Source organism: Anser anser, assembly GCF_964211835.1.
Source record: "Anser anser genome assembly, chromosome: 26".
Classification (NCBI taxonomy): domain Eukaryota; kingdom Metazoa; phylum Chordata; class Aves; order Anseriformes; family Anatidae; genus Anser; species Anser anser.
In genome coordinates this window covers 904117-930774 of record NC_139747.1, presented here as the reverse complement: position 1 = coordinate 930774, position 26658 = coordinate 904117, and the positions used below count along the sequence as shown (strand labels likewise).

Below are 26658 nucleotides of genomic sequence, written 5' to 3'. Positions count from 1 at the left end.
TCACTAAAGACAAGAGCAGGCAGTAATCAAGCCCACGATTCTGCTAGGGGATACAGAATGAAACCTGATTCACCTACTTTTAAATCCTCCACGTTTTTCCATAAACATCCTTTCCTTTCCACATCAATATTTTGATTAGCATAAATATTGACTCAAGTAGTCCATCTACACAGAAAATAATTGCTGTAACTAACACTTCATTTCAAATACAGCAATGGAGAAGGACATATGCACTAGTAGCAGGGGCTGGACAAGTGTCCTTTAAATTATGTATTTTCCAAAGAACTGGTTAATAGTGAACACACAGACGTTGTTTTTATTTAATTTTCCGACAGAGATGTAAAATTATCTCCAATGCCCAGGATGACAACTGTCATGATGAACAGACAAAGTCAAGTTACCAAAATTTCACATGGAAAAGGAGGAGCATGGAAACATTTTAGGTATCTTCGTGAGTGCAGACAACCCTTCACATAGCAAAGTACTGCTGTGTTTCAGAACTGCACCCATTTGAGTTTCACTTTCACAGGCACCGTAAATGTTCTTCTACAGTTTGTGTTCATCATACCTTCTGTTTCTCAGAGTGGTTGCTGGCTTGCTTAGCAGCCTCTGCCAATAACTGCTCATACTGTTTGTGTCCTTTGTACTCTCGAACCCTCTTCTCGTGCACCCACGCCCGCTCTGGCTGGTTGCTAAAAAACTGAACATGGTATTCACGGGCACCTGAAATTGAGAAATTCTAGTCAGCAGTTTTATTAACACCACTTTTTGTGTTTAGCTTACACTCTCCTACTCCACATCACTCCGCTGCTGCAGTTGGAAATACCTAGCTACGTCTAGAAGTACGACAGGCCCAGATTCAGAGCAGCTTAAGACGGGAAGTCGAGTGTACCTTGCCCACCCCGAATGCGCTCACACTTACTAGCGTCTTCTTGTAACACACTGACTTGGGAAACGTGCACCAGCACGGTTTGCACAGGCTCGTTTGCAGAGGTAACTTAAAAAGCGCTAGTTTTGTGCATTGCAGTAACAGTCCGGTTCAGAATACAAACAAGCAGAATCCATCCCACGAATGGAGTTCAAAGACGAGATTTTTAATAAAGGAGCAACTACAGATACCTGATGTACTCTAGCAGTGATCTTCCTCCCTTACCTCTTGTGTTAATTTTGGTATGAACATCAAGCTGTGGATCACATGAAACCATGCAAGGCCACCATGGGTACGTTCCCACCTTGGACCAAACCAGATCGCCAACCTGAAACTTGATGTCATGGGCGACTTGCGTTGGAAGAGAAGGCAAGAACTGCTGGACCTACAAAGAACAACGCAAGCTTAGCAGCCACGGAAGACAACTTGATGCACTTGCAGATATACACACGCTATCCACAGGGGTTTGTTATTTTTCTCTTGGGTATCACTGGGGTTTGATAATCTAATGTGAGACAGATATTTCTGAAAAACACGACACAAAGGACTTGCATACAGCTAGGATTTACACACGATAGTCACCAACAAACCAAACCACAACAGCCCGCCACAAAAAACAACCTAAAAAACAAAGCAAAACAAGACAGACCAAACAAAAAATAAAAAATAAGTTTCTGCTTTGTAAGTTGACTGTGAATGTCGCTTTTAGAATAAAATGATCAATACAGTACAAGAGACGTTTTGTTGCAGTAGTGATTAACAAGCATTTAAAAAAATGGCCGCTGATTTATTTGACAAATTAAAGTACCCATATCGTAACTGGAACAAAAATAGTAACACAGTGGAAGTTCAGAAAGTGTTAATTAGTATGTGTACTAACCGGGGTTTCCTCCAACAGTGCATCTTCTCTTGGTCTGTCTGCTAGCATGCTAAGCCTCTCATTTGATCTCTAGGACATGGGTAACAACGAGGAGGAAAAAAGGAAAATAAACACAAACAAGATAAGGGGGCAGTAAAACCAAAAAAAGCATACTAATGAAACCAAACTAAAAATAAATAGCAAAGAGAAAAGCAACTGTGAACCCAGAAAACAGAAGTATGACGATTCCTTATTCCCAGTTCAAAACAAAAGCAGCATCACAACCAAACGCCTCTTCCCCTCTCCGCTATTTACATCGCCATCACACCTCCATAGAACAGTGCTCTGCTGGACCAGGTGACAGAAAAACACTCAGGGGTAGCAAACCCAGCTAACTTCCCACCTAAACGAATGTACCAGCTCGAAGCAGCAGAGAAGGACAGATGAAGGAGATCCACAGGGACACGGCGAGTCTCACCGCGCACCAGTTGTTTGCAAAAAGCGTGTTACAAAAATCGTATTAAAGATACGATACGGAAGCTGAAAAATCTCTGTTGGACTGCATGCGGTTGACGAGGGTTTGGGGGATCAGAGAACGGCGACAAAAGACCTATGAGGGCGTTTACAAGCCAGGCTGAGGAGCACGTGCCCTCCGTGAGGTGGGCTGCCACCGCCCAACGGGACAGAGAGCAGGCAGCAGAGATGTTAGCCAGAGGCATTAGACGTTAGCCAAAGGGCTCAGAGAAAAGCAGAAAGAAGAGCCGGAGTCATGCAGCGGGAAACAAGCGGTGCTGCTAATCCAAACTACACCTAGCTCGTGTAAAGCCGAGACCCCACGTTCGGCACCACCGCTCGCTTCGGCTCGGCCAGGAAACGCGTCAGCAGCGGGACGACTCGGGTCGGCTCTGGCACGGGTCGGAATGCCATTCAGAGCCCACAGCAGACAATCGTTCAGACCAAGCACACTGAATTTGCTGGGCAGAAATCGCTCCTGCCCTCCTTCCCCTGCCGCGAGCTCGTGGAAACCTCGCCTCCGCCAGAAGAGCTGGGCTGGCCGCGCAGGAAGCCCGCACAACGCGCCGCGAGCTTCCGGCTGCTCGCGGAACAACTTCTCCTTAGAACAAATGCTCACGGCTTAAAGTTCAGCAATGTTTGCATAACATTTTCATTTCCAATCAGCATTCCCAGTGCAAACGCTCTCCCACAATCAGCGGGTTTGCACCGAGATTGCAGCACCAGGAGGAGGAAACAACTGCACGCCAGCCTGCTTTCAGCCAACTGCTGACCCCAAAGCACGGAGCGGCGAAGGCTCCAGCAGGAGTTGTTTGTCCCTACCACGATGATTTTAACTTACGAGTCTCACGCCATCGATACCAAACGATCACGCGAGTATACATCAGGAACGTGCACGAAGACAAAATCACACAGCGTGAAACAAAATGGTGGGAGGACGAAACTGGGCCTGCACGAGGACAACTGGCTGCAAACCACCTGCACAGAGCCCTGCTCACACCGAGCCGCGCTGCGATCCCTCCGGCCGTCCGAAACCCAGGCGAGTAACACGAGAGAGCAGCAGTGCCTCTAGGAAGGGAAACAGAAGCCTCCAGACGGACAAAAGCACGGCTCGGATTTTTGTGAGTCCGGGATGACACAGAGAGCACACAGCCAGGAGCTGGGAATTTTAGGGAGGCAAAGGCTTAGTTCGGCCTGGGGAAGTCAGCACGGCAAGACCGAAGATGACGCCCTGATCACGCCCTCTGCGCCAACCCCGCTTGCGGACTACGAGAAGAGCAGCCAAAGGGATGTACAAGAGCAGAGCCCGTCCCCGGTAAGAGGCAGAGCAGAAGAGGGCAGAGCCGACAGCCCGACGCGGGGACGGCTGAAGCCCGGAGGAGAGGGCAGAAAGCCGGGGTAACAGCCTGCCTCCGACTCCCCTCCAGAAGAACCGCGCTCACCCAGGCTCAAGCCAAAGTTCTGTGGGGGGCAGCGCGCCATCGCAGCAGCAAAGCGCAGGCAGGCAAGCGGCGCAGGAACGGAAAGGGGCTCCGCAGGGTGCCGAGAGCTGGCTGTGGGACCGGGCCCCCTCCTACCTCCGTGCAGGTGCGAGGCCGGGGCTGCTGGAGGGGAGCTGCCACCCCGCCGCCGGTACAGCCCCCAGACAGGGCCCTCGGCACCACTTCCACAGCGAGGAGGTCGCAAACGCAGTCCGGGAGGACTTGCTTGCATTTCAGTTGGACAGCCCATTTCCAATTCGGATCGCTTTATTTATTTGTTTGTTGGTTTATTTTTAAATCTCACTCAACTTCACCAGGCTCAAATAAACCAGAAGCTCGAGGCCCTGCTACAGCACCCAGCTGACCCCTGGAAGAGCTCTGCCTACCTGCTCAGCAGCTCTAAATCTGCAAATATTCCTGGCGAGAGAGGGGCCAAATCAGCAGGTCTTCCATTAAAATAAACACGTTTAAAAGTAAATAACAGTAAATCAAGCGTATAAACCTGCTATACCAGACCAGAGCCCCGACCCGGAGCGCGGGATCTCCTCCCAAGCCTACCGAAAGCAGCCGGCATTTCCAGGCTGGGACACAGAAACCGGCGTCACGGAGCTAGCAGCAATGAGCAAGAGGAAAGGGAACAGAAGCAATGAAGTGGCTTAAGAGACTGAGGAAAAGAAAAAGGCCGGGAGGACCAAAGAGCGGTGGCCCGTGCCTCTGCCTCCTGGAATCGAAGCTGGAACACCCCCCTACACCCCCCCCCCCCGTACGAACATCCCTATCACAAACACGGCAGCGTACATTGCCACCAACGTTTCTGAAAGTTTGCTGAGGCAACCGGTATTTCTGATCTGCCTGGAGCACCAACTTCTACTGACTTCCGCATACGCTACATCAACAGCTCTGCATTGACACATCTACCAAAAAATTCATGTCCGTGGCCAACACCAGTCACACACAAAGCACGGTCAGATACCGCACAAACCCAGGGAGTATCTACGGTGCTCTAGGGTGGATTTGCATATTTGTGTTTTGGAGAAGCAGGTGATTGTTTCCTCTGGGAAATCAGACTGCTCCTACGACATCTGAAAGCTGCGGTGATGAATAAACACTCCGGTAACCTGAATTTCCACAGAACCACCCAGCTTTACTTCGAAAGGCAGCTTTAGGAACTGCGCATACCTGTGTGCTTTGGGTCAAAAACTCCAACCTCCGGTACTGTCCACAGCGTAGCCAGCTCTGAACATGCTAAAGGACTAATACTAAAAAGCATTAAATAAACTTTTCTAATGTTTATTTTTCATTCGTAGGCTTCTCGCCACAACTCTGTTGCTCTACAGACACGGTTCCTAGCAACCTAACATAGAGCTTCTGACACGTAAGCACGGCCTCACGACTTTCAGTACACATATACCTAGAAGCAAGGAAAAACACTGCTCGAGATGCACACTCCATCAACAGTACCAGGTACACAGACGTCTGAAACTCTTTTTCCACTTACATTTTGTTCCTCTGGTTCTAGTTTTGGAATTTTGTGCGACTTGCGCTCTTCCGACCGGGAAGAGTCATGCTTGCTACTTTTTTTCCTTTTCTCTTTTCTCCCTTCATGTTTCGCCTTAGCATACTCACTCGCTTGTACTTCATTTAAAAGGTCCCCACAAAGAGAGGACTCAAACAATTCCCTGCCGTTCTGGATAGTTTTGGTTATTTTCAGTTTGATCTCTGGTGAGCCAGTCTTCTTTGGAATCCCCGTCTGTGAAACCGAAGGTGGCGGCGGAGGTGGCGGCTGGGGAGGGGGAGGTTTTTCCAGAACTTCATGCGGCCTCGCGTTCGAGTTTTCCATTTGGTAGTACTCCGGGGGACTAAAGTTTCTGACTGTACCGAAGCCGTTGGCCGAGCCATTGGGATACTGGCTGTACGCCTGGTACTTGGCTTGAGGCTCGTACACGTTGATGGCAGGGGGATAGCCGTTCGTGAGGGGCGGGAGCTCCTCCGCCGTGGGCGTCGGGTACGGGAAGCCTTGCTGCAGGGCGCTCTCGTACGGCGTCTGCCCACCATCTTCAGCAATGTCGCTGCTGGCATCAAAGGCATCCTCCTGGCGGATGTTGGCTGAGTCAATGAGCTGAGGTGGCTGCTGAATTGTGTTTCCCATGATCCCTTGCATGAAAGAGAAAGAGAAATCCATTGTTCTGCTCCAGCATCCTCAGCTTTCCCTTCTTCTCATAGGGCCTGCAGGCAGGGAGAAGGGAAATAGGAAGTCGGCGTTAGAAGGCAGCAACCAAGCGGACTGCGGCGCTGAAAAAAGCAACCCGAAGACCAGGCTCCCCCCTCCCTCCAGAAGCAAGCTGCTCCTGCCCTCAGAGGACTGATACTACCGAAAAAGGGCCCCCTGAGCATCTCTGCAGAGCAGCTTTTTCACATACCCGCTTCCTTCTTTTCCAAGACAATTTAAGAAATGATATAAGCACCTACAAATGCTTAAGAACTCCGAGCCCAGCTGTTACGAAGCCAGAACAATGGTGCTCAAATTCAAACCACTCTGCAGAGCCCTCCTAGCGTGCCGCTGGGAAGCGTTACTGTACCACAAAGCGGCAGGACAAGGGCTTCGATCCGGCCTCAGACGCGCAGAAGACACCATGTTCTCTCGACACCACAGTCGCTGCAAGCTGAACGTGCCAGGAAAGACACAAAGATCACCCAAACGACGGAGGAACAATTTCTCTTCCTCCCTGCCAGAATCCGGGGCTGGGGAGCAGCCCTTCGGAGGGCAGGAGGCCTACGCCAGGGCCTTTTCTCAGCGCCGGCACCCCCGCAGGGAACGTCGTTCCACCTCGGCTGCCGGGAGACGCAGCTCAGAGGGAACGGCGGCCGCAGGTGGGGCTCCCCCCTCGCTTCCCTCGCCAAAAAGCAGAGCGGAGCGTGCCCCGCTTGGCTCCGAACAGGCGGAGGGGAGGGCTGCTCTCCTCGCCCCCCCTCGTCATTTTAACACCGAACACCCCGAGCTGAGACACTGTGACCGAGGGGCAGCAGCCCCAGCACAAAGGATCCCCAAACCCGCCGTTAGTCACCGAGTTATTACAGGCGGGGCAGACGCCCCTCTCCTTCCATTTGCCATTTCTTATTAAAACCCCAAAACCCCAAAGTCAGACTAAACCAAAGTTAGATTTCCAAACCTCAACCGCAGGCTCAGAACAAGCTTTTTGCCTGTGTCAATATTTTTTACACAGCGCTCACCTAACTGATCTCAACGCTCAGTAGGAAGAAACGCACAGCGACCCAAAGCACAGGTAAGAAACACCAGTTTGCAAGGTCAGTTTAGCCCTCCCAAAGTAAATATAGCTCTGCAGTATTTATTCTGCCCGGCGCGGGCACAAAGGAGGGTTACCGTGCCCTTTTGGCCAGGGTTTGACGTGACACGAACACATCCCACTGCTCATAACAGGAACCTACACGGCCCCCTGCCCCCGTGGCGGTCTCGCCCTCCCGACGCGCCCCCATCCCCTACCTCTTCGTTGTCGGACGAGGTTTTGTTTTCAGCACTGCCCTCCTCAGAGGCTGCCGAGAGAAACCGCAGTTACAGCGGCAACAAGAACTTGACCAGAATTTTGTTGCGCGTCCTGCCAGCTTCGCCCCCGGGTTATATCCACGTTGTACTCATCCCTCCTGCCCGGTGCAATCAACCGGGGGCGCATCCGTCACCGTAATTAAGCAACTTCGGGGAGCAACCTAACAGCACACTGCCGCGCAGCAGGATCTGCTAAGCGCAGTAACTCTCAAATCTCGTGGCAGTGAAACCACGGCAGCCGCAAGAGCCCCCGACAGGAGCGTTGCTGCTGACGGCAGGGACGGCTCACGCAGCGAGAGCGCTGCCTATCGAGGTCAAAGCACCCCAGAGCACCCCAAGCCCCCGCCCGTTCCAGGAAGAGGAAGAGGAACTGCCTGCGCTAGCTGCAAATCAATTGCTGCTTCACGCCTGCCAAAGCGACGAGCGACCAGATTTCTCCCACTAGCAAGAGGTTTCACCCTCGGCCGTTGTTATTTGTTGCTAAAAACAGAACCAACCCATTGTGCTCAACGCTCCAAAAGGGAGCCGCGGCTTACGGACCCGCGGCGGCGCTCACCCGCTGCTGGCCGGGCAGGGACAAAGCAGGAACAGCGTGAGAAATGTTACAACTGCCCAACCTGGCACTTTGGGTTTTAAACGGGAACTCGATCCCTTCCTTTACCCGGCGCTCTGACGGTAGGCCCGCCCGTTGAGCTCAGCACCAGCCCCCCGGAGCGCAGCCCTAAGCTGTTCTCCCCGACCCTGAACTTCGGCAGGGGCGTCCCAGAGCTAGGGCAGGCGATGAGCACCGCCCTGCAGAGCTCAGCCCCCGAGAGCCCGCAGCTATGCCGTGCTCTGCGCTGCGTTAGAAGCCTGAGGCTGCTCACGCCGCGTGCCGTTTGAACAATTACGCTTCGTGTTCTCCTGCTCCGAGTCCGACCAAGGGTGGCAACGAGTTCTGGGTCCTGCGGCACGACTCCCATCCGCCCTGACAACGCGACAAGGAGGAGAAGGGATCCCAACTCCTTTAACAGACGTTTTTGCCCAGTGCAGGTTCTCCGGCCTTGCAACATCCAGCACGAGGCAGGCCGCTCGCTTCACCCCGCAGAACGGCCTCTCTGAGGAGCACATACCCACGGAGCACGAGGGGAAAACCAAACAGAAAAACCTCGCTGCCAGGACCAGAACAACCAGCCCTCACCTGGCCGACACCGTCGGGCGCAGAAACCTCCACAAACCCTCGTCTTCGAGGGTTACTGACGCCCAGAAGCCACCTGTGCAGCTGAACCTCTGCATAGCCATCTTCCAGACGGGACAGGGCCTCTCGCCCAGCTCCCCGAGCGCTCCCTGCGCTGCACGGAGCTCGTGCCTCAGGGCTCGCACCGGGGCAGGAACAGCAGGAGCCGCGCGTACGGCCCGCAGCCGCCTCGCTCCGAGCAGCACCAACGCCGCGCAGCAGCCGAAGCAAAAGGCTTCCGCCCCGAGACACAGTACCCTTCCCCGCGTCTTTTACGTAGGAACCAACTTTAATTTCATTTCTATTACGCCGGCAACCCTAAACCTTCCACGCTAAGATGCGGGATACAAAGCAGGCTGTTCCCTGCAGCGTTTCAGCGGGACACCTTGCTTTGTCTATCCTCCGGGGCGTTACACGCGGCGACAGGACAAACCGCTGCTCACGGGGCTGGAGCACCAAGCCACGGCAACGCTCCGGGGCTACAGAGAGACGCGACGCTCCTTCCCCGCACGCGGTCAGAGCGCTCTCGCCAGGACAGCTCGGGAGGGCTGACGTATGGGATGGCAGCAAAAACGGCGCTTCGGCAGCGGGGAGCAGCGGCCGCTCCCTGCGCAGCCCCCGGCACAACGGCAGCACCCGAGCGCCGCCCGGGAGACCCGGACGCAGCACGGGCACGGCCGGGGCTGCTCCTCCTCAGCCCTCGCAGCGAGTCTCGAGCTGGAACAGGCCCCGGGGCTGCCCGGGCACCCGCGGGCACAGGCTGACGGGGGTGTGGAGGGAGGCTGTCAGCCTCCTTTATCTGGTGACGTGAAAACACCTGCGGATTAGCAAACTTCACATCGCTGTTTAAATTGGACTGAGAGCTGGCAGTTAAACAAAATCGCTTTGATTTTTTAATTAATCCCTTTCCAGAGCCGACCTGGACAGAACAGGCCCCGAAGCCGGCCCGCGCTTCTCAGCTTCCGACCCGCTCCGGCATCTGCCTGCGCAGGCGGCAGCAGCAAGGGCCGACGCTTCCCTGAAGGGCTGCTCTCAGCGGCCCTCAAGCACAAGGCGCCGTTCTCCTCCGGCAGAGCTCGTGTCATCAAGAGCTGCTTCCGTCCGAGCCCTGCGCTGCCGCTGCGGTTCGTACGCCTGGATTTCGCACCCCGCTTTCGCACCCTTCTTCCTTTTCCAAAACCGGCTCGGTCTGCTCCTGCGTGAGCCGCGCGCGGTACTGGGGGAACCGACGCACGGCGCGACGGATCCCCGCCAGGCGGGGCTCTCGGAACGTACACCCAAGGCAGGATTGCTCTGTGAAAGCCTCTCAAGTTCTAACACAGAATACGTCCACTGGAACACCAAGGACAGGCTCCTGCCCAACCCAGCCCGCCCTGCCAGAGGGACGCCACCTACGAGCGCAAGCGGAAGCCACTCGCAGCGCTCCGTGCTGGGCGCACAGCACAGCGCTTCGAGCAGCTCCCGCTGCCCTTGCTCCCACAGCCACTACTGCTAAGTTACAGCGTCAGACCCCCCCGGTGAGCATTCAGCTTCCAGATACGGCCTGCAACAGACATGGCCCTGCTACGACACTGGAACTCACCCAAAAGATAGAGAGAGAAGGAGTGCAATTTCATTATTTCAAGTACAGGAAATTATTCCAAGTAATTTAGGTATGAAATTGACACTTTTTAGCAGTATTGGGAAACAACGCGGGCACAAAGATACCTTGAAAACCCCAGCTGAATTTCCTACCAAGAGAAAGAGGAGTTTGCCCTCTAGCACTGCCGCCAGCAACCTGCACTGGGCCCTTCCCGCTGCCGGAGGATCTCCCGGCCAGGAGGGAAAGCAGGACCCGAACCTGACAGGGGAACTACAGGGCCTGTTTGCAAACACAGCTCTGCACATGGACACCGCCGACGCAAACGGTTCCGTGCCGCCCCCAGGAGTCACACCTCAAGGTATCAGAGGGAAGAGGTAAATGAGACAAACCGGGAGGAACGAGCTCTGCTGGGGGCAGGACCCAGCTGGCCCCGGGCTGAGCCCGAGCACAGGTAACAGCCGCTGACAAAACCTGCGCAGCACGCAAATATTTTAAACCCAGCTTCCATAAAACCTTTTGGAACGAATTTTACCTCTTCTCCTTGCCCGCTGACAACCGCCACGTGCGTGACCTACAGCGGCTCAGCACTTGTTGGATTGGAGGCGTCTGACACAGCCGCAGAGAGCAGAAGCTGCCCCGCTGGCAGCGCTCCGAGGCCGTGCTTTGAGTCAGCCGCCCGTGCTCAGCCGGGCTCCCCCTGCCCGGTCCCTGGTCCCCGGCCATCCTGCACAGGCAGGCCTGCGACAGCCCAGCTGCCCTTCACGCAGACCTTCCTCCAAGCGGGCCGCTGCCGCCCCGTACATTTCGCTGGCGCCCTGCGCGCTGCCAGGCAGCAGCCGCCCCCAAACCCAGGGGTGTCTGGCTCCAGCAGGCCGGGCTAGCTCTGAAATGACGCGACCGATCTCCGTCGCGCTTCCACTCTTCCTTTCAAAACCTGACGGCCGCCCAACTGAGCGCACCTGACAGCTACGGGCTGCTTTCCGCCGGAGCTCAGCACTGACACCTGACAGCAAACCCTGCGCTAGAATCGAACATGCCCCTGCTTCCTCTACGGTCACGTCAAAACCACCTGGACAGCCACTCACCGGGCACAACAGCCTCCTGCGCTACCGAAATCACATCAGCAATAGGCAGGAGTACAACAACCGTCTGTATTTACTTCTGCATTCGGTATTCGTAGGCTGCTTGTCTCGTTTTGCTCTGGACACCTGTAAGAACTCACGCACATATTTTCACTTCTACACCCTGGGCCAGCGCCCGGCTTTCCAGCCGCACGTAGGTTCATTAGCAAAAATAAATTGCAGCCTGTGGATTTGTACCGACTTCAGCCGGCCTGAGCAGCCTCTTCCAGCAGACACCGAAGGTGAATCAGAGGCCTCTCCACAAACTTTTCTCAACGTTTTAAAGCTTGTGGTGAGGCTGGTCACTTCCCTGCACACCTTTTTAAAGGCTCCAAGTGCCAGAAGGAATAGTCACGGCTGTCAGATGGTTTCGATAAGGCCACTTTTAACAAGCTTCCCACGGGGGAATGGAAGGAACCATCTCACACAGCAGCAACAAAAACGCCGTGCGTTTAGAAACAGAAGGGGTGACCTGAGCGCGGAGCGCTCGTTTGTTTCTGAGAGCCTCAGAACTCGAGCGAGAGACACGCAGGAAATTCTTTTGCTCTCTGGGGAGGCTCAGAGGCCTTTCACACAAAACCAGGAGTCAGACCTCTGGCAATACCCAGTACCGCGTGAATCACGGCCCGCCTGCACATGCCGAGCCCGGGGTAACAGCGACAGCGCGCCTCCCGCACCGCTTCCGACCCAGGCGGAGCTGCGGGGCCGAAAATGCCCAACGGCCGCGAGAAAGCAGCGCGGGGCCTCCAACCGCCGCTCCGCTTGCGGCGGGCTGCTTCCGAGCAGCTCCCCGAGGAGCCCGGGGACCCGAACAGCCCCCGGGAGCCCCCGGGCCGGGCCAGGCCGCGGCTGTGCCTCCCCTCGGCGACCCCGCAGCCGCCTTCACGCCGCCGCCGGTGCGGGACGAGGCCGTGCCCAGGCCGCTCCGCGCAGCGAGCCCCAGGGGCGCGGCAGGCCCGGACGGGGACGGGGCCACGGGGACACAGGGACGGGGACACGCGGACACACGGCCAAGGCCGAGCCACCGGAGGCAGCCGAGGCACGGAGCCGGGGCACGGAGCGGCGCCGCGGGCAGGCTCCGGCCGCGGCCCTGCGGCCCCGAAGCCGAGCGCCGTGCCGGGCCGGGCCGCTCCGTGCCGGGCCGGGCCGTTCCGTGCCGCGCCGCCCCGCCGCCCCCCGGCCGTGCCCGCTCCGCCGCCGCGAACATGGCGCCGCCGCCCCCCGCTGCCCGCCGCGCCGCCCCCGCCCTCACCTTCCGTCAGTTCCATTCTAACCGCCCCCGCCGCGTCCGCCGAGCCCCGCGGAGACAAAGGCCGGCGGCGGGGGCGGCGGGGCCCGGCCGCCCGTCCCGTCGCGCCGCTGCAGGCCGCGCCGCAGCCCCGGCCTCGAGTTCCGCGCCCCCGCCGCTGCCGCCGCCGCCGCCGGGCCCCGCCCCGGGAGGCCGCCCGGCCCCCTGCGCGGCCGCGGGGAGGCGCCGGGCGGGCGGCGGGGGAAGGCGGGCGGGCGGCGAGGCGCTGCGCTGCGCTGCGGGGCCGCCCCGGGCCCGCCCCGCGCCGCTCCGTGCCCCCGGCCCCGCTCCCGGCCCGGCCCCGGCCCCGGCCCCGCTCCCGCGCCGCCGCCTCCGCCCCCCCCCGCCGCCGCCGCGTCCCGCGCCTGCGCGCGCCGCCGCGCCCCATTGGCCGCCCGGGAGGAGCCCGCCGCGGGGCACGCTGGGGGATGTAGTCCTGCGGGAGGACAGGGGCGTGGGGTCGCATCCTGCCCCTGCGGTGGTGCCGGGCGGGGGCGCAGGCGGCGAGCGGGGCCTGGGGGCACCGCCTGCAGCGGGTCGGGGAACACATCGTCCTCCGGCTAAGGGTCCCCCCCGGCTGGCAAGCAAGGCACGGAAATGCTCGCAATGAAGCCCCCTCTAAAAGCCGCCTCCTGTGGGCGAAAACCCAACGCAACGCGTCCTTCCTGCAGCAAAACAGCACCGTGCGAGGAAAGGAAGAGGAAAACATAATAAAATGGAAACAAGAGAAGCGCAGGAGCACGGGGAGTAACCACGACGGGGAGACAACGTGATGCCTGCTGCGGGGAGCTGGATAATCACAGAACCACAGAATGTCCCCGCTTGGAAGGGACCCGCAGGGATCATCGAGTCCAACCCCTGATGAACTGGGACGGCTGGGGAGCGAGGGACGGGACCCAACGGGGAGGAGGAGACCGGGGGGTGCTGAGCTCCGCGAGCCGCCGAGGAAACACCGAGCGACGATTCCCAAGGCACGGCACGTCCCGCTGCCCAGCGGCTCAGCACCCACGGCCACCAGGCGCTGTCCTCGTGCGGGGCAGGGGCTGCGAGTGCTGCAAATAAAGGGAATTAAAAAAGCAATTCTCCTCCTCCCTAATGCTATAACCATCCAACATGGAGGTGACCTAGAAAGGCTTGCTCTTCCCCTCTTCCCCTTCCTCTCCCTGCTGTAGAGGTTCAGCCCCAAGTGCTCGGTGTTCCTGGGCTGGTGCTGATGTTCTCGCGGCTGAGGGATGGGAATGCATCTTCTGCTTCCTGCTGACTCCTCCTGACAGCCCACCAACGTGCTGGCAGCAGTTCTCGTCTTCCTCCATTTTTCTCCTCTTCAGCTTTCTTTCACACCACTTGTGCCTCTTCCCAACAGTTTTTACGTGAAATGGCCGCTTGGTTGGGAAGCTGTGCCCAGAGCTAACGCTGAGTCCACAGCACGGAAGCTCCGCGGCAGCACCTTGACCTTCCTCAGCCCCCGAGGGAGGCTGGACAACCCGTGCAGTGCCCAGCACGAAACATGGAACGAGGGGGGAAAAACGCCCTTCTGCCTGTTCCCTGGGACGGGTAAAGAAAACATTTGGCCTTTGAAAAGTATCCAGCTTCTCAAGGAAAAAGGGTTTGGCACAAAGGAAGTTTTTAACTCATTAACATCTAGGTGAAAGCGAAAGTTAGCGGGCAGAGGTTACTGCCTGCTCTCGCATAAGACGTTTATCAGAAAACAACGAGTGCTGACGTGTTGCTTCAGCACACCGGCCCTTTACTAATGCTGTCTGCAGGGACCAGGAGAACAAAGTAAACAGCTCCCAGGGGAACGTGCACGCACACGTAACCAGTGATCCTTACCAGGATCACCACGCAGCCTGCGCTAATCCGGGACACTGCTCCCACAGCGGCGCTCTGACCGCGCGCCTGGTGGCTCCGCAGGCCCCTGGGGAGCTGGGGGCTCTGCCTCCCCACCCCACGGCACGCTTCGGCTCGCAGGGATCCTCCCGAGCAGTTCGAGCCAAATCCCCACCGAACTGCTTCTGATGAGCCAAAACGAGCTCTGCCAGGCTCCTGAAAGGCAGAGTGCTTGCACAGCACCACAAATCTTCACTGCCGCACGGTGAGCAAGGGGTACCTTCCTGCGCTGGCCACAGGACAGGAGCGTGCGTGCGTTTGCCAATTCATCCACTTTTCGTTTCCTATTCCGTTACTTCCTCAAGCAAGAACCTCTCCTAAGGAAAAAAATCCCACGCGAGCAGGATGGACGTTAGCAGGACAAGGCACTGAGGGACAAAGCCGTACTGTTGCATAGCCCGCATTAACAACCCACAAACGTTTCGGACCGTAAAAACCGATTCGGATGGACGGCGGGGAGTTTTTTTTCCCAGAAGTTAGAGGACCCGGAGACCGGCCCCCGGTGGAAATCGCGCTCAACTCCTCAACCGCTGGGACGCGCAGCGAGAGACCTCTGGCGGCCGGCCTCGGGAGCTCTCCGCCTCCCTCACCCGCGTTTCCCAGCTCCTTTTCCGTTTGTTTTTAACGCTGCCCGGCCGACCGAGCACCCACGGGGCCCTTCCCTCCCGTTACAACGCTGCGGCTGACGCGACGCGTTGCCCTGGGCCCTCTCCGCCCTGCCAGCCTCCTGCCGGCCCCCGGGCACGGCTCCCGCCGCTCCCAGCCGCCCCCTCCCGCAGCCGCCTCCCCGCGGGCCGTGCCCCAGGCGCGAGCCCTGCTCGGGCGCGTCCCGCTCCCGCTCCCGCTCCTGCCCCGCACGCGGGCACCTCGCGGGGCCTCCGGGGCTGAGCGGGGCCTGTTCCGCGCGGGGCCGTGCGGGGCTCCAGCGGCTTCGCCGGCCGCAGCTCGGGGCCTGACGGGGCCTGAACGGGGCCTGAAGGGGACGTAAACAGGGCTTTATGGGGCCTAACGGGGCCTGAACGGGGCCCAACTGGGCCTGAACGGGGCATAACAGGGCCTAACGGGGCTTTACGGGGCCTTACCGGGCCTTACGGGGCATGTGGGGACTTACGGCACCCGAAGGGGGCCGAAGGGGGCCGAAGGGGGCCGAAGGGGGCCGAAGGGGGCCGAAGGGGGCCGAAGGGGGCCGAAGGGGGCCGAACGGGGCCGAACGGGGCCGAACGGGGCCGAACGGGGCCGAACGGGGCCGAACGGGGCCGAACGGGGCCGAACGGGGCCGAACGGGGCCGAACGGGGCCGAACGGGGCCTCACCGCCCCGCCCACCTCCCGCCGCTCCTCGCGCTGGCGTCACTCACCGCCTCGTGACGACACCCCCCTACTCCCACCCCCTAGCGCGTCGCCACCAATGAGCGCCCTTCCCTACGGGGCACCTCGGGTCCCGCCCCGCCCCGCCCTGCTCCCATTGGCTATCCGCCGGCAGGGCCGCGGCTGCGCCTCCCGATTGGTTCCCGCCGAAGCGGCCGTGACGTGTGATGCGGGGGAGAACCATAGAGCGCCGCTCCCGGGCTAGAGCGGCCGGCGCAGGGCGCGATGGGATGGCGGTGGCGGACCGGGCCCGGGCCCGGTACCGGTACCGGTACCGGAGGCCTCGGGGCAGGCCCCGGCGGCAGCTCGCGGCCGGGGCGCTGCTGGGGGCGGCGGGGGCCTCTCGGGAGCCTCCCGGTGCCTCCCGGTGCTCGCCGTGAGCCGCCGCCCCGCGCTGCTGAGGGCCCGGCCCGGCCCGCGGGCGCTGCACAATTCTCTTCCTCTGTGCACCAGGTAAAGCGGGCTGTACTGGGAGTGACAGCAGCCGTACGTACACCAGTTTTAGTGCTCTTTTGGGGCAGTTAGAGTGGGAATTTTTCAGAGACTGTAAAGAGCTTTGACAGCACAGAGGTGCCCTTTCAGGTACCTATTGTTAGCTGTGCCCCCTGGCAGCTAACACCCTAGTCAAGCTAGCTTGTAACCGTCTGTCAGAGCGAACTGCAGACAAGCATTTTCATCCTGGAACAACAGTTCTCAGGGTGACCTAGCGCTGAGTGAATTCTTCAAACCTGTAGGATCACATTTAAAAATGAAGTTCTTGGTACTTAAATACACGGACCAGTTTTCCATCCTGTGTAGCTGAATGCTGTCATTTTTCAAGGACAGAATGAATTAGCTCAAGTCAGTTCTGTCTTGTCTTTGCAATGATTTTATGCACATTTGTCTAAACGGACGTTTCTTTGGCCACAAGCTTATCAAGTACATCAAGGTTTTGGCTTGTTGTATGCCTAGGTAGGAACATTTCTTCTCATTTGAGATGATTGCCAAGGAAGGAGTCAATGGCTTAAGTGTGTCTGAACCGCAGAGTGCGTGCAGAGCCAGAGGAGTGCAATTGTTGGGCCTCTCGGAGGAACAGCTGAAGGACCAGCTCGGACAGGCGAGTGTGCTCTGGTCTGGTGGTTTGGGAAGGTTTCTCCCCGGAGAAGTGGTGCACAGTGTTCAGATAAAAGAGGCAGAGGTTTCACAAGGAATTCCTGCAATTGTTTTTAGCCTGATCCTGGCCAGCATAGCTGAGCTTTAGTAATTACTTACATCTCAGACTAAAGAGTCAACCAAATAAGCACCAGGTCTGCTTAGAAGCAAGATGAAGAGGGGTGAAAAAAATGGTTTAAGCTTCTAAAGTAGTCAAAACTTAAAGTAGAGCCACCGCTAATCTTTTATAATTATTCAAACAGATTACTTCTGTTTTATTATTCAGATTACTTGTAAACTTCCTCTTTAGTGTTCATTCTATAGGTATTCTCTTCAAAGCTATTTCTTCTCGTTGTGGTAACGTAAAACTATTAACCAAACTCAAGATAGCTTTTAAGATCTTGTAAGGACAAGGTGTGCTGTATAAGTAAGTACTGACTTAGAGCTGATATTAAATAACTTCTTTTTTTTTTTCTTCTGATAGTGGCTAGATCTGCATTTAAAAGAGAATGTTCCACCTTCTCTGCTCCTACTTTCCCGTACCTTGTACTTAATAGATTTAAAGCCACAGCCTGTACCAGAAAATAAGGTGAGTTATTTGAATAAAGCTCTATGGTTAATAGTTTAACCATTACACATTATAAAAGTGAAGCACTGTGACATGAGTCTTGTTCTTTTGATCCTCCAAGTGGACTGAATTTCTAACTGTACTGAACTGTGTATTCTTCCTTAGGTAGGTGAAGCTAAGGAAGTGATGACATCCGTTCATGAGCACCAAGAAACTCTGGTGGATCCTGCCCCCGCTGTACAGGGAAGAAAGGTTAGAAAGTAGCGGCCTGCAAGTAGGAAAATGTAGTGTTGTGGTCTTAGGGAATAGCTTGTGAACAACACTTTTGAAAGCAAGGAGGGGGAAAAAAAGGAGTTTGGCAGAATTGCACAGAGTACATGAGCAATGTAGGTTCTTGTATTGCGTACGTGTTTTAGCCTGAGAACCTCAGCTGCGTAGTCTGTCTTGAGAGGTAATGAAAGCACAAAGAGATGAGCTAGCACATCTTGCCCTGTTGCTTGAGACGGCTGGTTATTCAAAAGAGAGTTCTTATATTAGTCCAATCTGATAAAAGCAACAATAGAAAATTAAAGAAGAAAACTGTGTCAACAGCTAGAATTATTTCAAAATAGTCCCGTTAAGTAGTGCGGGAGAAATTATGGAAATGCTAACATAGCTTTCACAAACGTGCATGGCAGCAAACAGCCTTGTTCGGATAAGGAAAGGGACTGTATGGAGTCTAGCTAGAGCTTTGTTTTCTGAGAAGGTCTGGGACTTAAAGCTATTTTTTCCTTAAAGAATGAAGAATTTATATCTCAGCCAACAGAGAAATTGCCAGTGTCAGAAGTGCCAGTTAAGCCTCCCCCACGAGAGGTAAGCTTTTCAAAATGTTTAGACTTTCCAGAGGAGATTGTTCTTCACACAACTTACAGTCAAGCTGTGGAAATTCATGCTACAAGATGTTGTGAATGTTAAGGTCAAGGAGTGACTGGAGAAATTGTGGACCAGAACTGCACTGAGGGCTGCTGAATACAAAAATAGACATGGGGAGGTTGCGGGGCGTTGCAGGGAGTTATCAGCATGCTCTTTCTTTGTCTCTTCTTTAATAATCTGCTTAGGACCACTAGGACAGACCAGCCTTCTGTCAGAACCAGTGCAGTGTTAAGTGCCATTTTGTATCTTAAAAAAAAAAAAAGTGTCTACAGTGACTAGCCTTTTCCCTTGACCATTTCCTTTCTGTGAATACTTGATTTAAATGGTGCTGCTTACATCTAGATCTAGGATGCCCACTTCAGGCAAGTTTGGAAGTCCAGACAGTTTTATTGCCAGTAGAATGCGCCTTAACTCCGAAGAACTTTGATCTCACTTAAATGTTACTCTCAGAGTGGCTTTCCTTATTAAAATGTGAAGGGATTTTCTTCAGGAGAAGATAAAAAAAAAGGATTTTAAGAAGCATTTGCATTGGTACTGTCTAAAATCTGCAACTTTTACACTTAGACGAAACTGGAAGCATCTCAGAGCAGCAAGGCTGGTGCCAGCGGAGTCTAGCCTGAAGCCAGCAAGGACAATCTACCGCTGGAAGAGAAAAGCTTTCATCTCTCCACCTCCTTAAAAGGGAAGAATGATTTTCCAGCTGGCTGCTTTTACACAGAAACATGTCAGTAGTCCTAAGGGGCTCTCTCCCTCTCTTCCAAGCTTATTAGCAGTCAGGCAGTGCTAAGGCTCTCCAGATGACACCAGCTTCTCATTTGTACTCCATTCCCTCTACCCCCCCCCACCATTTTAACTTACGTTGTAAATATGTTGATACTTGCACTACTGTCTGTGCTGTTACTTACTGAACAGGTGCTTGTGCTCGTGAACCTTAGGAAAGGCTGCTTTTCATTCTCACAAAGGTCTGGGCACACAATGAACTAGGCTAGAAGCCCAGTAAAGCCTGTTCTGCGATTTGAAATCCCATGCAAGATCACAGCCACGTATCCAGGGCTTGCAGCTTGTCCTGCTGCTGCAGCTTTCTTGGTTCGAGCCCTTGATCCTAGGTAGTGTGGTTTAACTGATAAAAAGTGCGCAGTGGCCTAGGTGGCCACTGCATGTAACTCCCATTTGTACTGAAGAGAATAACCACAGCAAGGGAAAGGAGGACCAGCGCTCTCATCGTTGGTATCACTGAGCTTTTCAGAAAGACTTAAAAACTTGCTGTAGAGGAGTAGCATGGGAGAAGACAACTCCCCCTGTATGAGCGTTTGCATTTGTCAGTAACAGCTGCATCACGGGCACGCCCAGGTGCCAGACACTCTTACAGAAAACAGAGGCTTGCATTTTTCAGGATCCCCCCCAGGTCTTGTGAGGCAACAACCTGGGGACCCACACATTTCCCACGTAGAGAGCAGGTTAACCCCTATCAGGCACAGAACTGCACAGCAGTGAGTTCTCTCAGATTTACTACTTTATAAATGATTCTTCGTACACTCCAGTGTCAACAGTTTTTTAGTAGACTGTAGAGGAAGGTACTGAAAAGCTGTTTTTAGCATTTATTTTTTTTTTGGCCTATGTAAATATTCAGAGACTACTTTATGGACAGTAGATACGCGTATTTATACTTACTGTAAAATTAAAATTAGACTTGGTGCTAAGTAGAATGAAAGGTCCTTTCTAGAGGTCAGACAGCCTTTAGGGCAGTCAGACTCAAAAAAGTCATCTCAAGGTCAGGTGTTACCAGCGCTTTAAACGTGTGACTTCAGGCTCTTGCTACCACTACAGAAACACCTTGCAGAAGGCAGCTCCCATTGTACCGTGTTCCTAGCTCCGTACCTGCACCTCTGCCTCGTTAGTAACCAGTATGCAATGCTGAATATCGGTATTTAATTGGTGGTCAGTAAATGAGAGCAAACATGACTTCAATAAAAGAACCCCATTGCTGAAGCGTCGCTCCTGCCTCACTGCGGCGTGGACGAGGTGTCGCCAGCAGCAGCCTTTGAGTACTTGTCCGTTCAGCAGAACACCTCGCCTCCCTGAAAGCACTGACAGCCGCTGATCTGCCAGTGGAGCTGTGACCTAACATCTGCAGGGCCTGCTTCTTCTGAAGAAGCATTTTCTTCCCTAAAGAGCTGAGCACAAGCATTCAGTGCAGTATTTCAGTGGTGCTGAGAACAGAGGTTAACGTGCGGAAGTAGAAGAATGGAAGTAATTTCTGTGTTCTGGCTAAAGCAGGTAAATAGGTACAATTCCCGAATTTATAGGTACAATTCCTGAACTTGAGGTTAGTGGGAAGAGCCGTACAAGACAAAAGTGTCTTCAGAGCACACAAACTGGGCTCGCAGAGTCAGCTAGCTCACTAAACCATGTCAAAGCAAGAACATCAGTCAGGAGGAAAGCTGCCATTTTTGAGAACGTGAACAGGGTCAGTAACTTCGGATAGGTTTTCCTGAAGTGCAGAAGTTCTGGTCTGCCGCAGAGCCAGGGTTGAGACCTCAGATCTGTTTGCACCTCGTGGTGGATAACTGCAGCCTGAGCGCCATCTCTGCAGGACAGATAGTTTCGCTAATACTAATGCAATTTGAGGGAAGTGATCCCTGTCCCACAGCAGCAGGTACATACAAAAATTCCGTTAATATTGACGACTTTTTCCGGCTCTGCTACGCTGCCCAAACTCCCCCTCTTTGCCAGCAGTCACCAGTTTACATCGCTATTATCGAGGGACGTGTTTGTCCAGTGCAAGGCAGAGGGGCCACGCGGTAACTGCTGCGTGCACGACTCGCACAAATGAGCCTCAACCAACGTTTCCTCTGTGCTGGAACCGCTGCTGGTGCTCAAACAAGGCCGGGCTGTGCCTGGCTCCTGGGGGGCTCCGCGAGCAGCATCGCGGCGGCCGTGCGGTGACCGAGGAAGCAGCGGGTGCCCCTCGCTGCCCCGGGGGGCTCAGCCACAAAACCCGGCGGAGTGCAGGCGAAGGGGGCTCTGGCTCTCCTCCTGCCTCCCCAAAGCCCCTCCGAGCCGCGCAGCGCGCCCCAGCCTCGCGCTCAGCCCCGGCTTTGGGGCTCCCCGGCCGGGCAGGACGCGGCTCCAGTGCCGCTTCCCACCGGCAGGTAGCAGCAGCCCTCAGGGTTTGCTCCGAGCTCGGCTGCCTCTGGGGAGCTTCTGAGCCCCGCTCCAAAGCTCTGTGCCTGCCTCAGCCCCCCTCGCCCTCAGCCCCTCGCTCCCCGGCAGCGCAGGGCAGCGCCGGCCGCCAGGGCTGGGGGCTGGAGCCGAGGCGTCGCGGGGCCGGGCACGGGGGGCGAGAGCCGAGCGTGGCGCTGCCGAAGCCTTCAGGAGCAGGAGCGAAACCTCGCACGGCCCGGGTTCGCGTGCCGGGATGCCCTTTCCATTTGGGCCGTGCTCCCGTCCGCCAGGCACGAGGCACGCTCGGCACCCAGCGCGAGACGCTCGGGCCCCGCAAAGTCCAGCCGCGCGGGGTTGGAGCTGCGGCTCTCCTCTCCCCGCAGCACGTAAAAGCCACATGCACGAGACGCGTTTGCTAGCCCGTTCTCATTTTAAAGAGCTGGCTGCAGCCCTACAACAACAGAGCAGCACGCGGAGTCTGCTCCTTGCACGCAACCCTGCAATAACAAGCCAGCATCTGTCAGGAAAGGCAAAATTTGGTTGAGGAATTGTTTTTATTTCCAGGGGCAATTTAGAGCCCTAGGAGGGAACATTACCCAGAAATACCCTCTTGGCAGAGCCCTTCTGAAGGCACCCATCATGGCTGAAGAATTTCAAATTCACAGAATAAGCCATTCATTAGCGCGGCGTAATGAAGTGTTTTCAGCACCCACCAGACTTCAAAGGTTCTGGTTTCTCCACGCCTGCAGCAACAGCTGAGCTTCAAAGCCCGGGCTGGTGCTGCGCTTCAACCAGCTCCAGCCCGTGGAGGGGATCTCAATTGCTTGAGCCTGCAGCGCCGGCCCCACCTGCGGCCGCGTTTTGCAGACAGAATGGGGGACCCGTGGGTGCAGAGCAGGGCCCGGGGGTCCCTGGGCTGCGAGCAGGACGCGTGTCCCCAGCCCTCTGGGCTCTCCGCTGCACCGAGCCACGGCAGGTCTCGCCCAGGGGCACACGCGGCGTTATCCTGCCAGCCTGCAAATTCTTCCGGGCGCTCGAAGAATTTGGAGTTGAATTTCAAGTTGCTGGGGGCTTTTCTGATTTCGGTGCAGGAGGTGGGCAGAAAATTACCCAGATAACATCCTCAATTTCCTGCAAGTGGGTAATGTTCCCTTGGAAGACTGCCGCTCTGACAGCCTTTAAATACACCTTAGGAGAACGTCGTATGTACCACCTGGTGTGGGATAATGGCACCAGTCGTGCTCTGCAGCCTGGTGTTCTGCAGCCCGCGCCTGCTCCAGCTTCTGGTCCCGCCCGCGCTCTCCGTGGCAGGGCTGGCAGCTGGCAAGGGGCAGCTGAAGCTTCCTGAGAGTCCCTCGGCCGAGTCGGCCCCAGGTGGGAGCAGCAGGTTCATCCAAGGGGGATCCGGCCAGCCGGGGAGCACCCGGCACTGTCAGGGGAGCCTCCTGGCCGGGGACGTGGCCGCGAGCCGGGTCAGCGCCCCCCCGGCTCTGCAGCGCCTTTGAGCCCGGCGCGAGGGAGCAGCTCCTTCCTCTGCTGGGGGGTTTGCAGGCGGAGAGAGGAGAGGAGAGGAGAGGGGCTGGCAGGGAGCCCCCCAGCGCGGCTGGCACTGCCTGCGCCCCCTGCTCCTGGCTGCTCTCTGGGCCAGGCTGGTGTGCGCTGGGGGCAGCTTCCCCTTCGGTTTCCTCCTGGATTTTTAATTTAGAAGGAGCTGGAAGCTGGGGCCTGCTCCTGTTGGGTTTTGCTGTGGTTGCCTCCAGCCACGCAGCGGGACTGCCAGCTTTGGCTCCTAACCCACGAGCACCGAATCACCGGCCCAAAGCAGCCTCGTGCCGCTTGTGCTGCTCCGAACAAACCCGTTCCCAGACCCCAAATCCCTGCCGCTTCCCAGCCCCACAGGGTCCAGGGGGGCAGAGCCCAACCTCCCCCGGCTCAGCTCAGCTCTGCGCCAGCCGCGCGTCCTCGGCCAGGGCTCCGCAGCTTCCTGCGCCCCCCCTGCTCCCCAAGCACAAAATGGGGGAAAGTCAGCGTTTTCGCTACGCGACCCACCGAGATTGCGGAAGAAACGAACCCAGCAGAGCCCCATAAATTACTGGATTCTGTTCTGCAACATCGGGCAAATTAAACGTTGCAGAGCTCCAAGGCCGTGTGTGCTTTGGCGTGGGGAGAGCTTTTCCAGCCCCGCCGGTGCCAAACACCTTTCAGCCCTCCCCTTGGCTCCCGAGAGCCGGCTCGCGGGGCTTTGTCCTTCCCCTGGGCATCCCCACGGTCACCGCTCGGTGCGGGGCCGGCGATGCTCACGCTGGCAGGGGAGGGCTCGGTCCTGAGCGACCCCAAACCCGCAGCTCCGAACCCCTTCTGCCTCCGTCCCACCGCGGCCGTGCTGCCAGGGGGGCAGCGGCTCGGCCCCGATGCTGGGGGTTTCTGCTGAGACGTCCCCCGTGCCACGGCCGTCCCCGGCCTTACATCAGCTTCTCCCCTGAAGGCTGCTGGGGAAAGATGCACCGGTCAGCACTTTTATAGTGGATTAATATTCAGAGGGAGCAGCGCTGATTTAGTGAGGCCCAAGCACAACAAAGGCTGAGATTTATAGCCCTCGGTATTAGAGCATTACATTCCTAGCAGGCTTTCTGTCTCTGTTATAAATTTGTAACAAAGACGACCGAGGCTTACACCAGCTTAAAATAATGTAGAACAAGGGCTCGAGAGCCAAACCTTGCAAGGAGAGGAACCGGGAGAGTTACGGGGTGCGGACGGCAGGGATCCCCCGGGATCAGCCAGGGCTCTTCCCTCCCCACCTCGCACCGGCTGCACCCGGTGGCCCCGGGATGCACGGGGAGGGCGGGGGGTGCTCGCGGGTGCTGTTCCCCGGTGGTGCTGGGCAGGTGGGTGCTGAGAGGGGCTCTGCCCGCTGCAGCTGGCGGCCGGGATTTCAGCGAGCCCCAGCACCGTGCTGCAGGACCAGCGGGGAGCAGGGGGCGCAGGATCCCTCCTGAGCCCTCCGCACAGTGGCAGGGCTTTGACAGGAGCGGGAATTATCTGCAGCTGCCCCGGTTCATAACCGATGTTTTGTTTGGATGAAATCAAGCCGATCCGTGGTGTTTGACAGTGTCTGGTGCGCGGGCTGTCAGGGGAAGTGATGTACAGCAGGAGAGCCCCGCCGAGCGCTCTGCCAAGTTCCTGCTGCGGGAGGGCCCGGGCGCGCGCTGCGGCCGTCCCGCGTGCTCGGTGCGGGGCTGGGACGCGCGCCAGGGGCTGACACCCCTCACACCCGCCTCGGGCTCGGGCAGGGGCGCAGAGCCCCGCGTGCGAGCGGCCGCATCCAGACCTCCTCTCCTCCGCCCTCGTGCTCCCGCACCAGTGCTGCCGGCACGCCAAGCGCCTGTCCCGTGGTGATGCAGGAGGAGGGGGAAAGGGCTCCCCCTCCAGCCCCCAGCCCTGCCCGGGGATTTCGAGCCACGCGGGCAGATGCTTCCACTCCATTTCCTGCGCGCTCTGCTCGGCCGCCTCTCGGGGTGGGGGTTATTTCCTCCCAAGGAAACGGTTTATGGCTGGAAAGCTGCCCCCGGCCGCAGGGCCATCGGCCACCCGCGGGATGCGTGTGCGCTTGGCACGGGGTGGGAGCAGGCAAAGCCCTGCCCGGGACAACCCCGGCCCCGCTCCCACCCCCCGGCCATGCTCACGGACCTGCACGCACGGAGCATCAAGGTGGGACTGCAAACAAGGCTTCCTGACGCCGCTGGCAGCGAGACAAAGCCCAGCTCCGAGCTGCGCAGAGCAGCCAGATCCTGGGCCGGGGCCAGGAGATTGTCTAGGTCCTGCACAGCCGGAGGGCTTTAAAAGGAGAGAAGGAGGAAGGCGAGGAGTGGAAGAGACAAAGGACGCTGCAGGAGCCAAACATGCGGCCAGGGGCTGAGCGCTCGGCGGCCACCAGTGCCCCCGGTGCTGCTGGCCATGCGCTCGGGGTGCGGCTGCGGGCCGGGGCTCCGGTTGGGGTGTCTCCATCTCGGGGTTTGGGTGTCTGTCTCCTGAGTTTGAAGAGGACGCCTTCCAGGAAGGGCAGAGAGGATCAGAATTTCCCTGCTCCGTGCCCGGCAGCTGCCCCGTGCCCGTCCCTGACCAAGCAGCACGGTCCCTGCAGCCTCCAGGCTTCGGTGTGATGGCAGGCACCAGCGGCGCTGCTGGAGTCGCTCTGCTTATTATCATATTTAATTGCCCTCCTGGTAACCCCAGGAAATGAGCAGAAGATTGTGATAGCAGCAGTTTCTGATGATGTAAACACGAGCTCCATCTCTCCCCGCCGCCTTGCCAAGCCGGTCCCAAGGAGAGCGGTGATTTATGGATGCCCCCAGCCCCGCTCCCCCCCCTCCTGGCTGCCTGGGCTGCGAGTTTAATCTAGGACTGTGAATTCAACATAAATCACTTGATTAAAAGCTCTACTTAATTTAGGAGGGGAGGGGGCGAGAGCGCAGCTGATCGATTTAATTTACACATGGAAATAGCAACAAGCAGATGCTTTTAAAAGGGCCGGGGAGACAGGGAGCACCGTGAGCCTGCAGCCGCTGCGCCTTAACCATTTCATGGCTACGGAGAGCGGCCGGCGGCCCCTCGCCCTTGTGGGGGGTGAGTCAGGACCCAGCCACGCTGCCGGCCCCGGGGTGCAGGGGACACCCCCACCACGTCCCCCCCAGGGCCCCCGGTGATGCCCGTAACCGCTCGGTGCTCCTCGGGAGCCGCAACGCCTTTCCCAGGGCCGGCGCGGTTTCTGCGGGCAGCGGGTCAAATCTAAATGCAAACAGCCTGGAGCTGGCACCGGCTCCATCCTCGGAGGAGGAGGAGAGGACGGCAAAAGTGCAGGGATCGACTCGGGGCTGACGTCAGGGCCGAGGGAGGGCTGCCCGCGGCCGCCCAGCTGCAGAGATCCCCAGCACCTTCGGGCAGGGGGGGCCCAAAGACACAAACCTCTCCCCCGGGCCTCCAAAGAGCCGCCCAGCTGCCGACCCTGGGGCTCAGCCTCCTCTTCCTCGCGGGGTCCCAGCACCCCGGGGCGCAGCTCCCGAAGGGTGGCAGGGAGGG

At 57.3% G+C, this 26658-nt stretch overlaps 2 protein-coding genes across 12 annotated transcripts in view; one reads left to right on the top strand and one right to left on the bottom strand.

The window, feature by feature from the left end:
* The window catches only part of NSD3 (nuclear receptor binding SET domain protein 3), a 45851-nt gene extending 30222 nt beyond the window's left edge, over positions 1–15629 (bottom strand). For 2 of the 7 annotated variants that reach the window (XM_083811949.1, XM_083811954.1), the window contains exons 1-5: positions 12515–12696; positions 5280–6007; positions 1809–1877; positions 1154–1313; positions 569–723 (exon numbers count right to left, since the gene is read on the bottom strand). In XM_083811949.1, coding sequence (XP_083668075.1) covers positions 569–723; positions 1154–1313; positions 1809–1877; positions 5280–5963 — 1068 coding nt within the window. In that variant the 5' untranslated portion in view covers positions 5964–6007; positions 12515–12696. Of the gene's footprint in view, positions 1–568; positions 724–1153; positions 1314–1808; positions 1878–5279; positions 6008–6360; positions 7250–7283; positions 12356–12514; positions 12698–15522 lie in introns of those variants that run through there. The other 5 variants (XM_083811951.1, XM_083811955.1, XM_083811950.1 and 2 more) reach the window with 5 other exon arrangements.
* Positions 15630–15887: 258 nt separating this feature from the next.
* On the top strand, positions 15888–20406 carry LETM2 (leucine zipper and EF-hand containing transmembrane protein 2). Of its 5 annotated transcripts, none has more exons than XM_083811971.1 (6): positions 15888–16259; positions 16831–16902; positions 17422–17526; positions 17671–17757; positions 18304–18357; positions 18982–20406. In XM_083811971.1, exons 1-6 carry the CDS (start codon positions 16032–16034, stop codon positions 19030–19032), a joined length of 597 nt encoding a protein of 198 aa, XP_083668097.1. In that variant the 5' UTR covers positions 15888–16031; the 3' UTR covers positions 19033–20406. The 5 variants fall into 5 exon arrangements, with proteins under 5 accessions (XP_083668097.1, XP_083668096.1, XP_083668099.1 ...); XM_083811970.1 differs by having other exon boundaries at positions 18283–18357; XM_083811973.1 differs by lacking the exon at positions 18982–20406 and adding an exon at positions 18760–18975.
* Positions 20407–26658: the final 6252 nt, after the last annotated feature.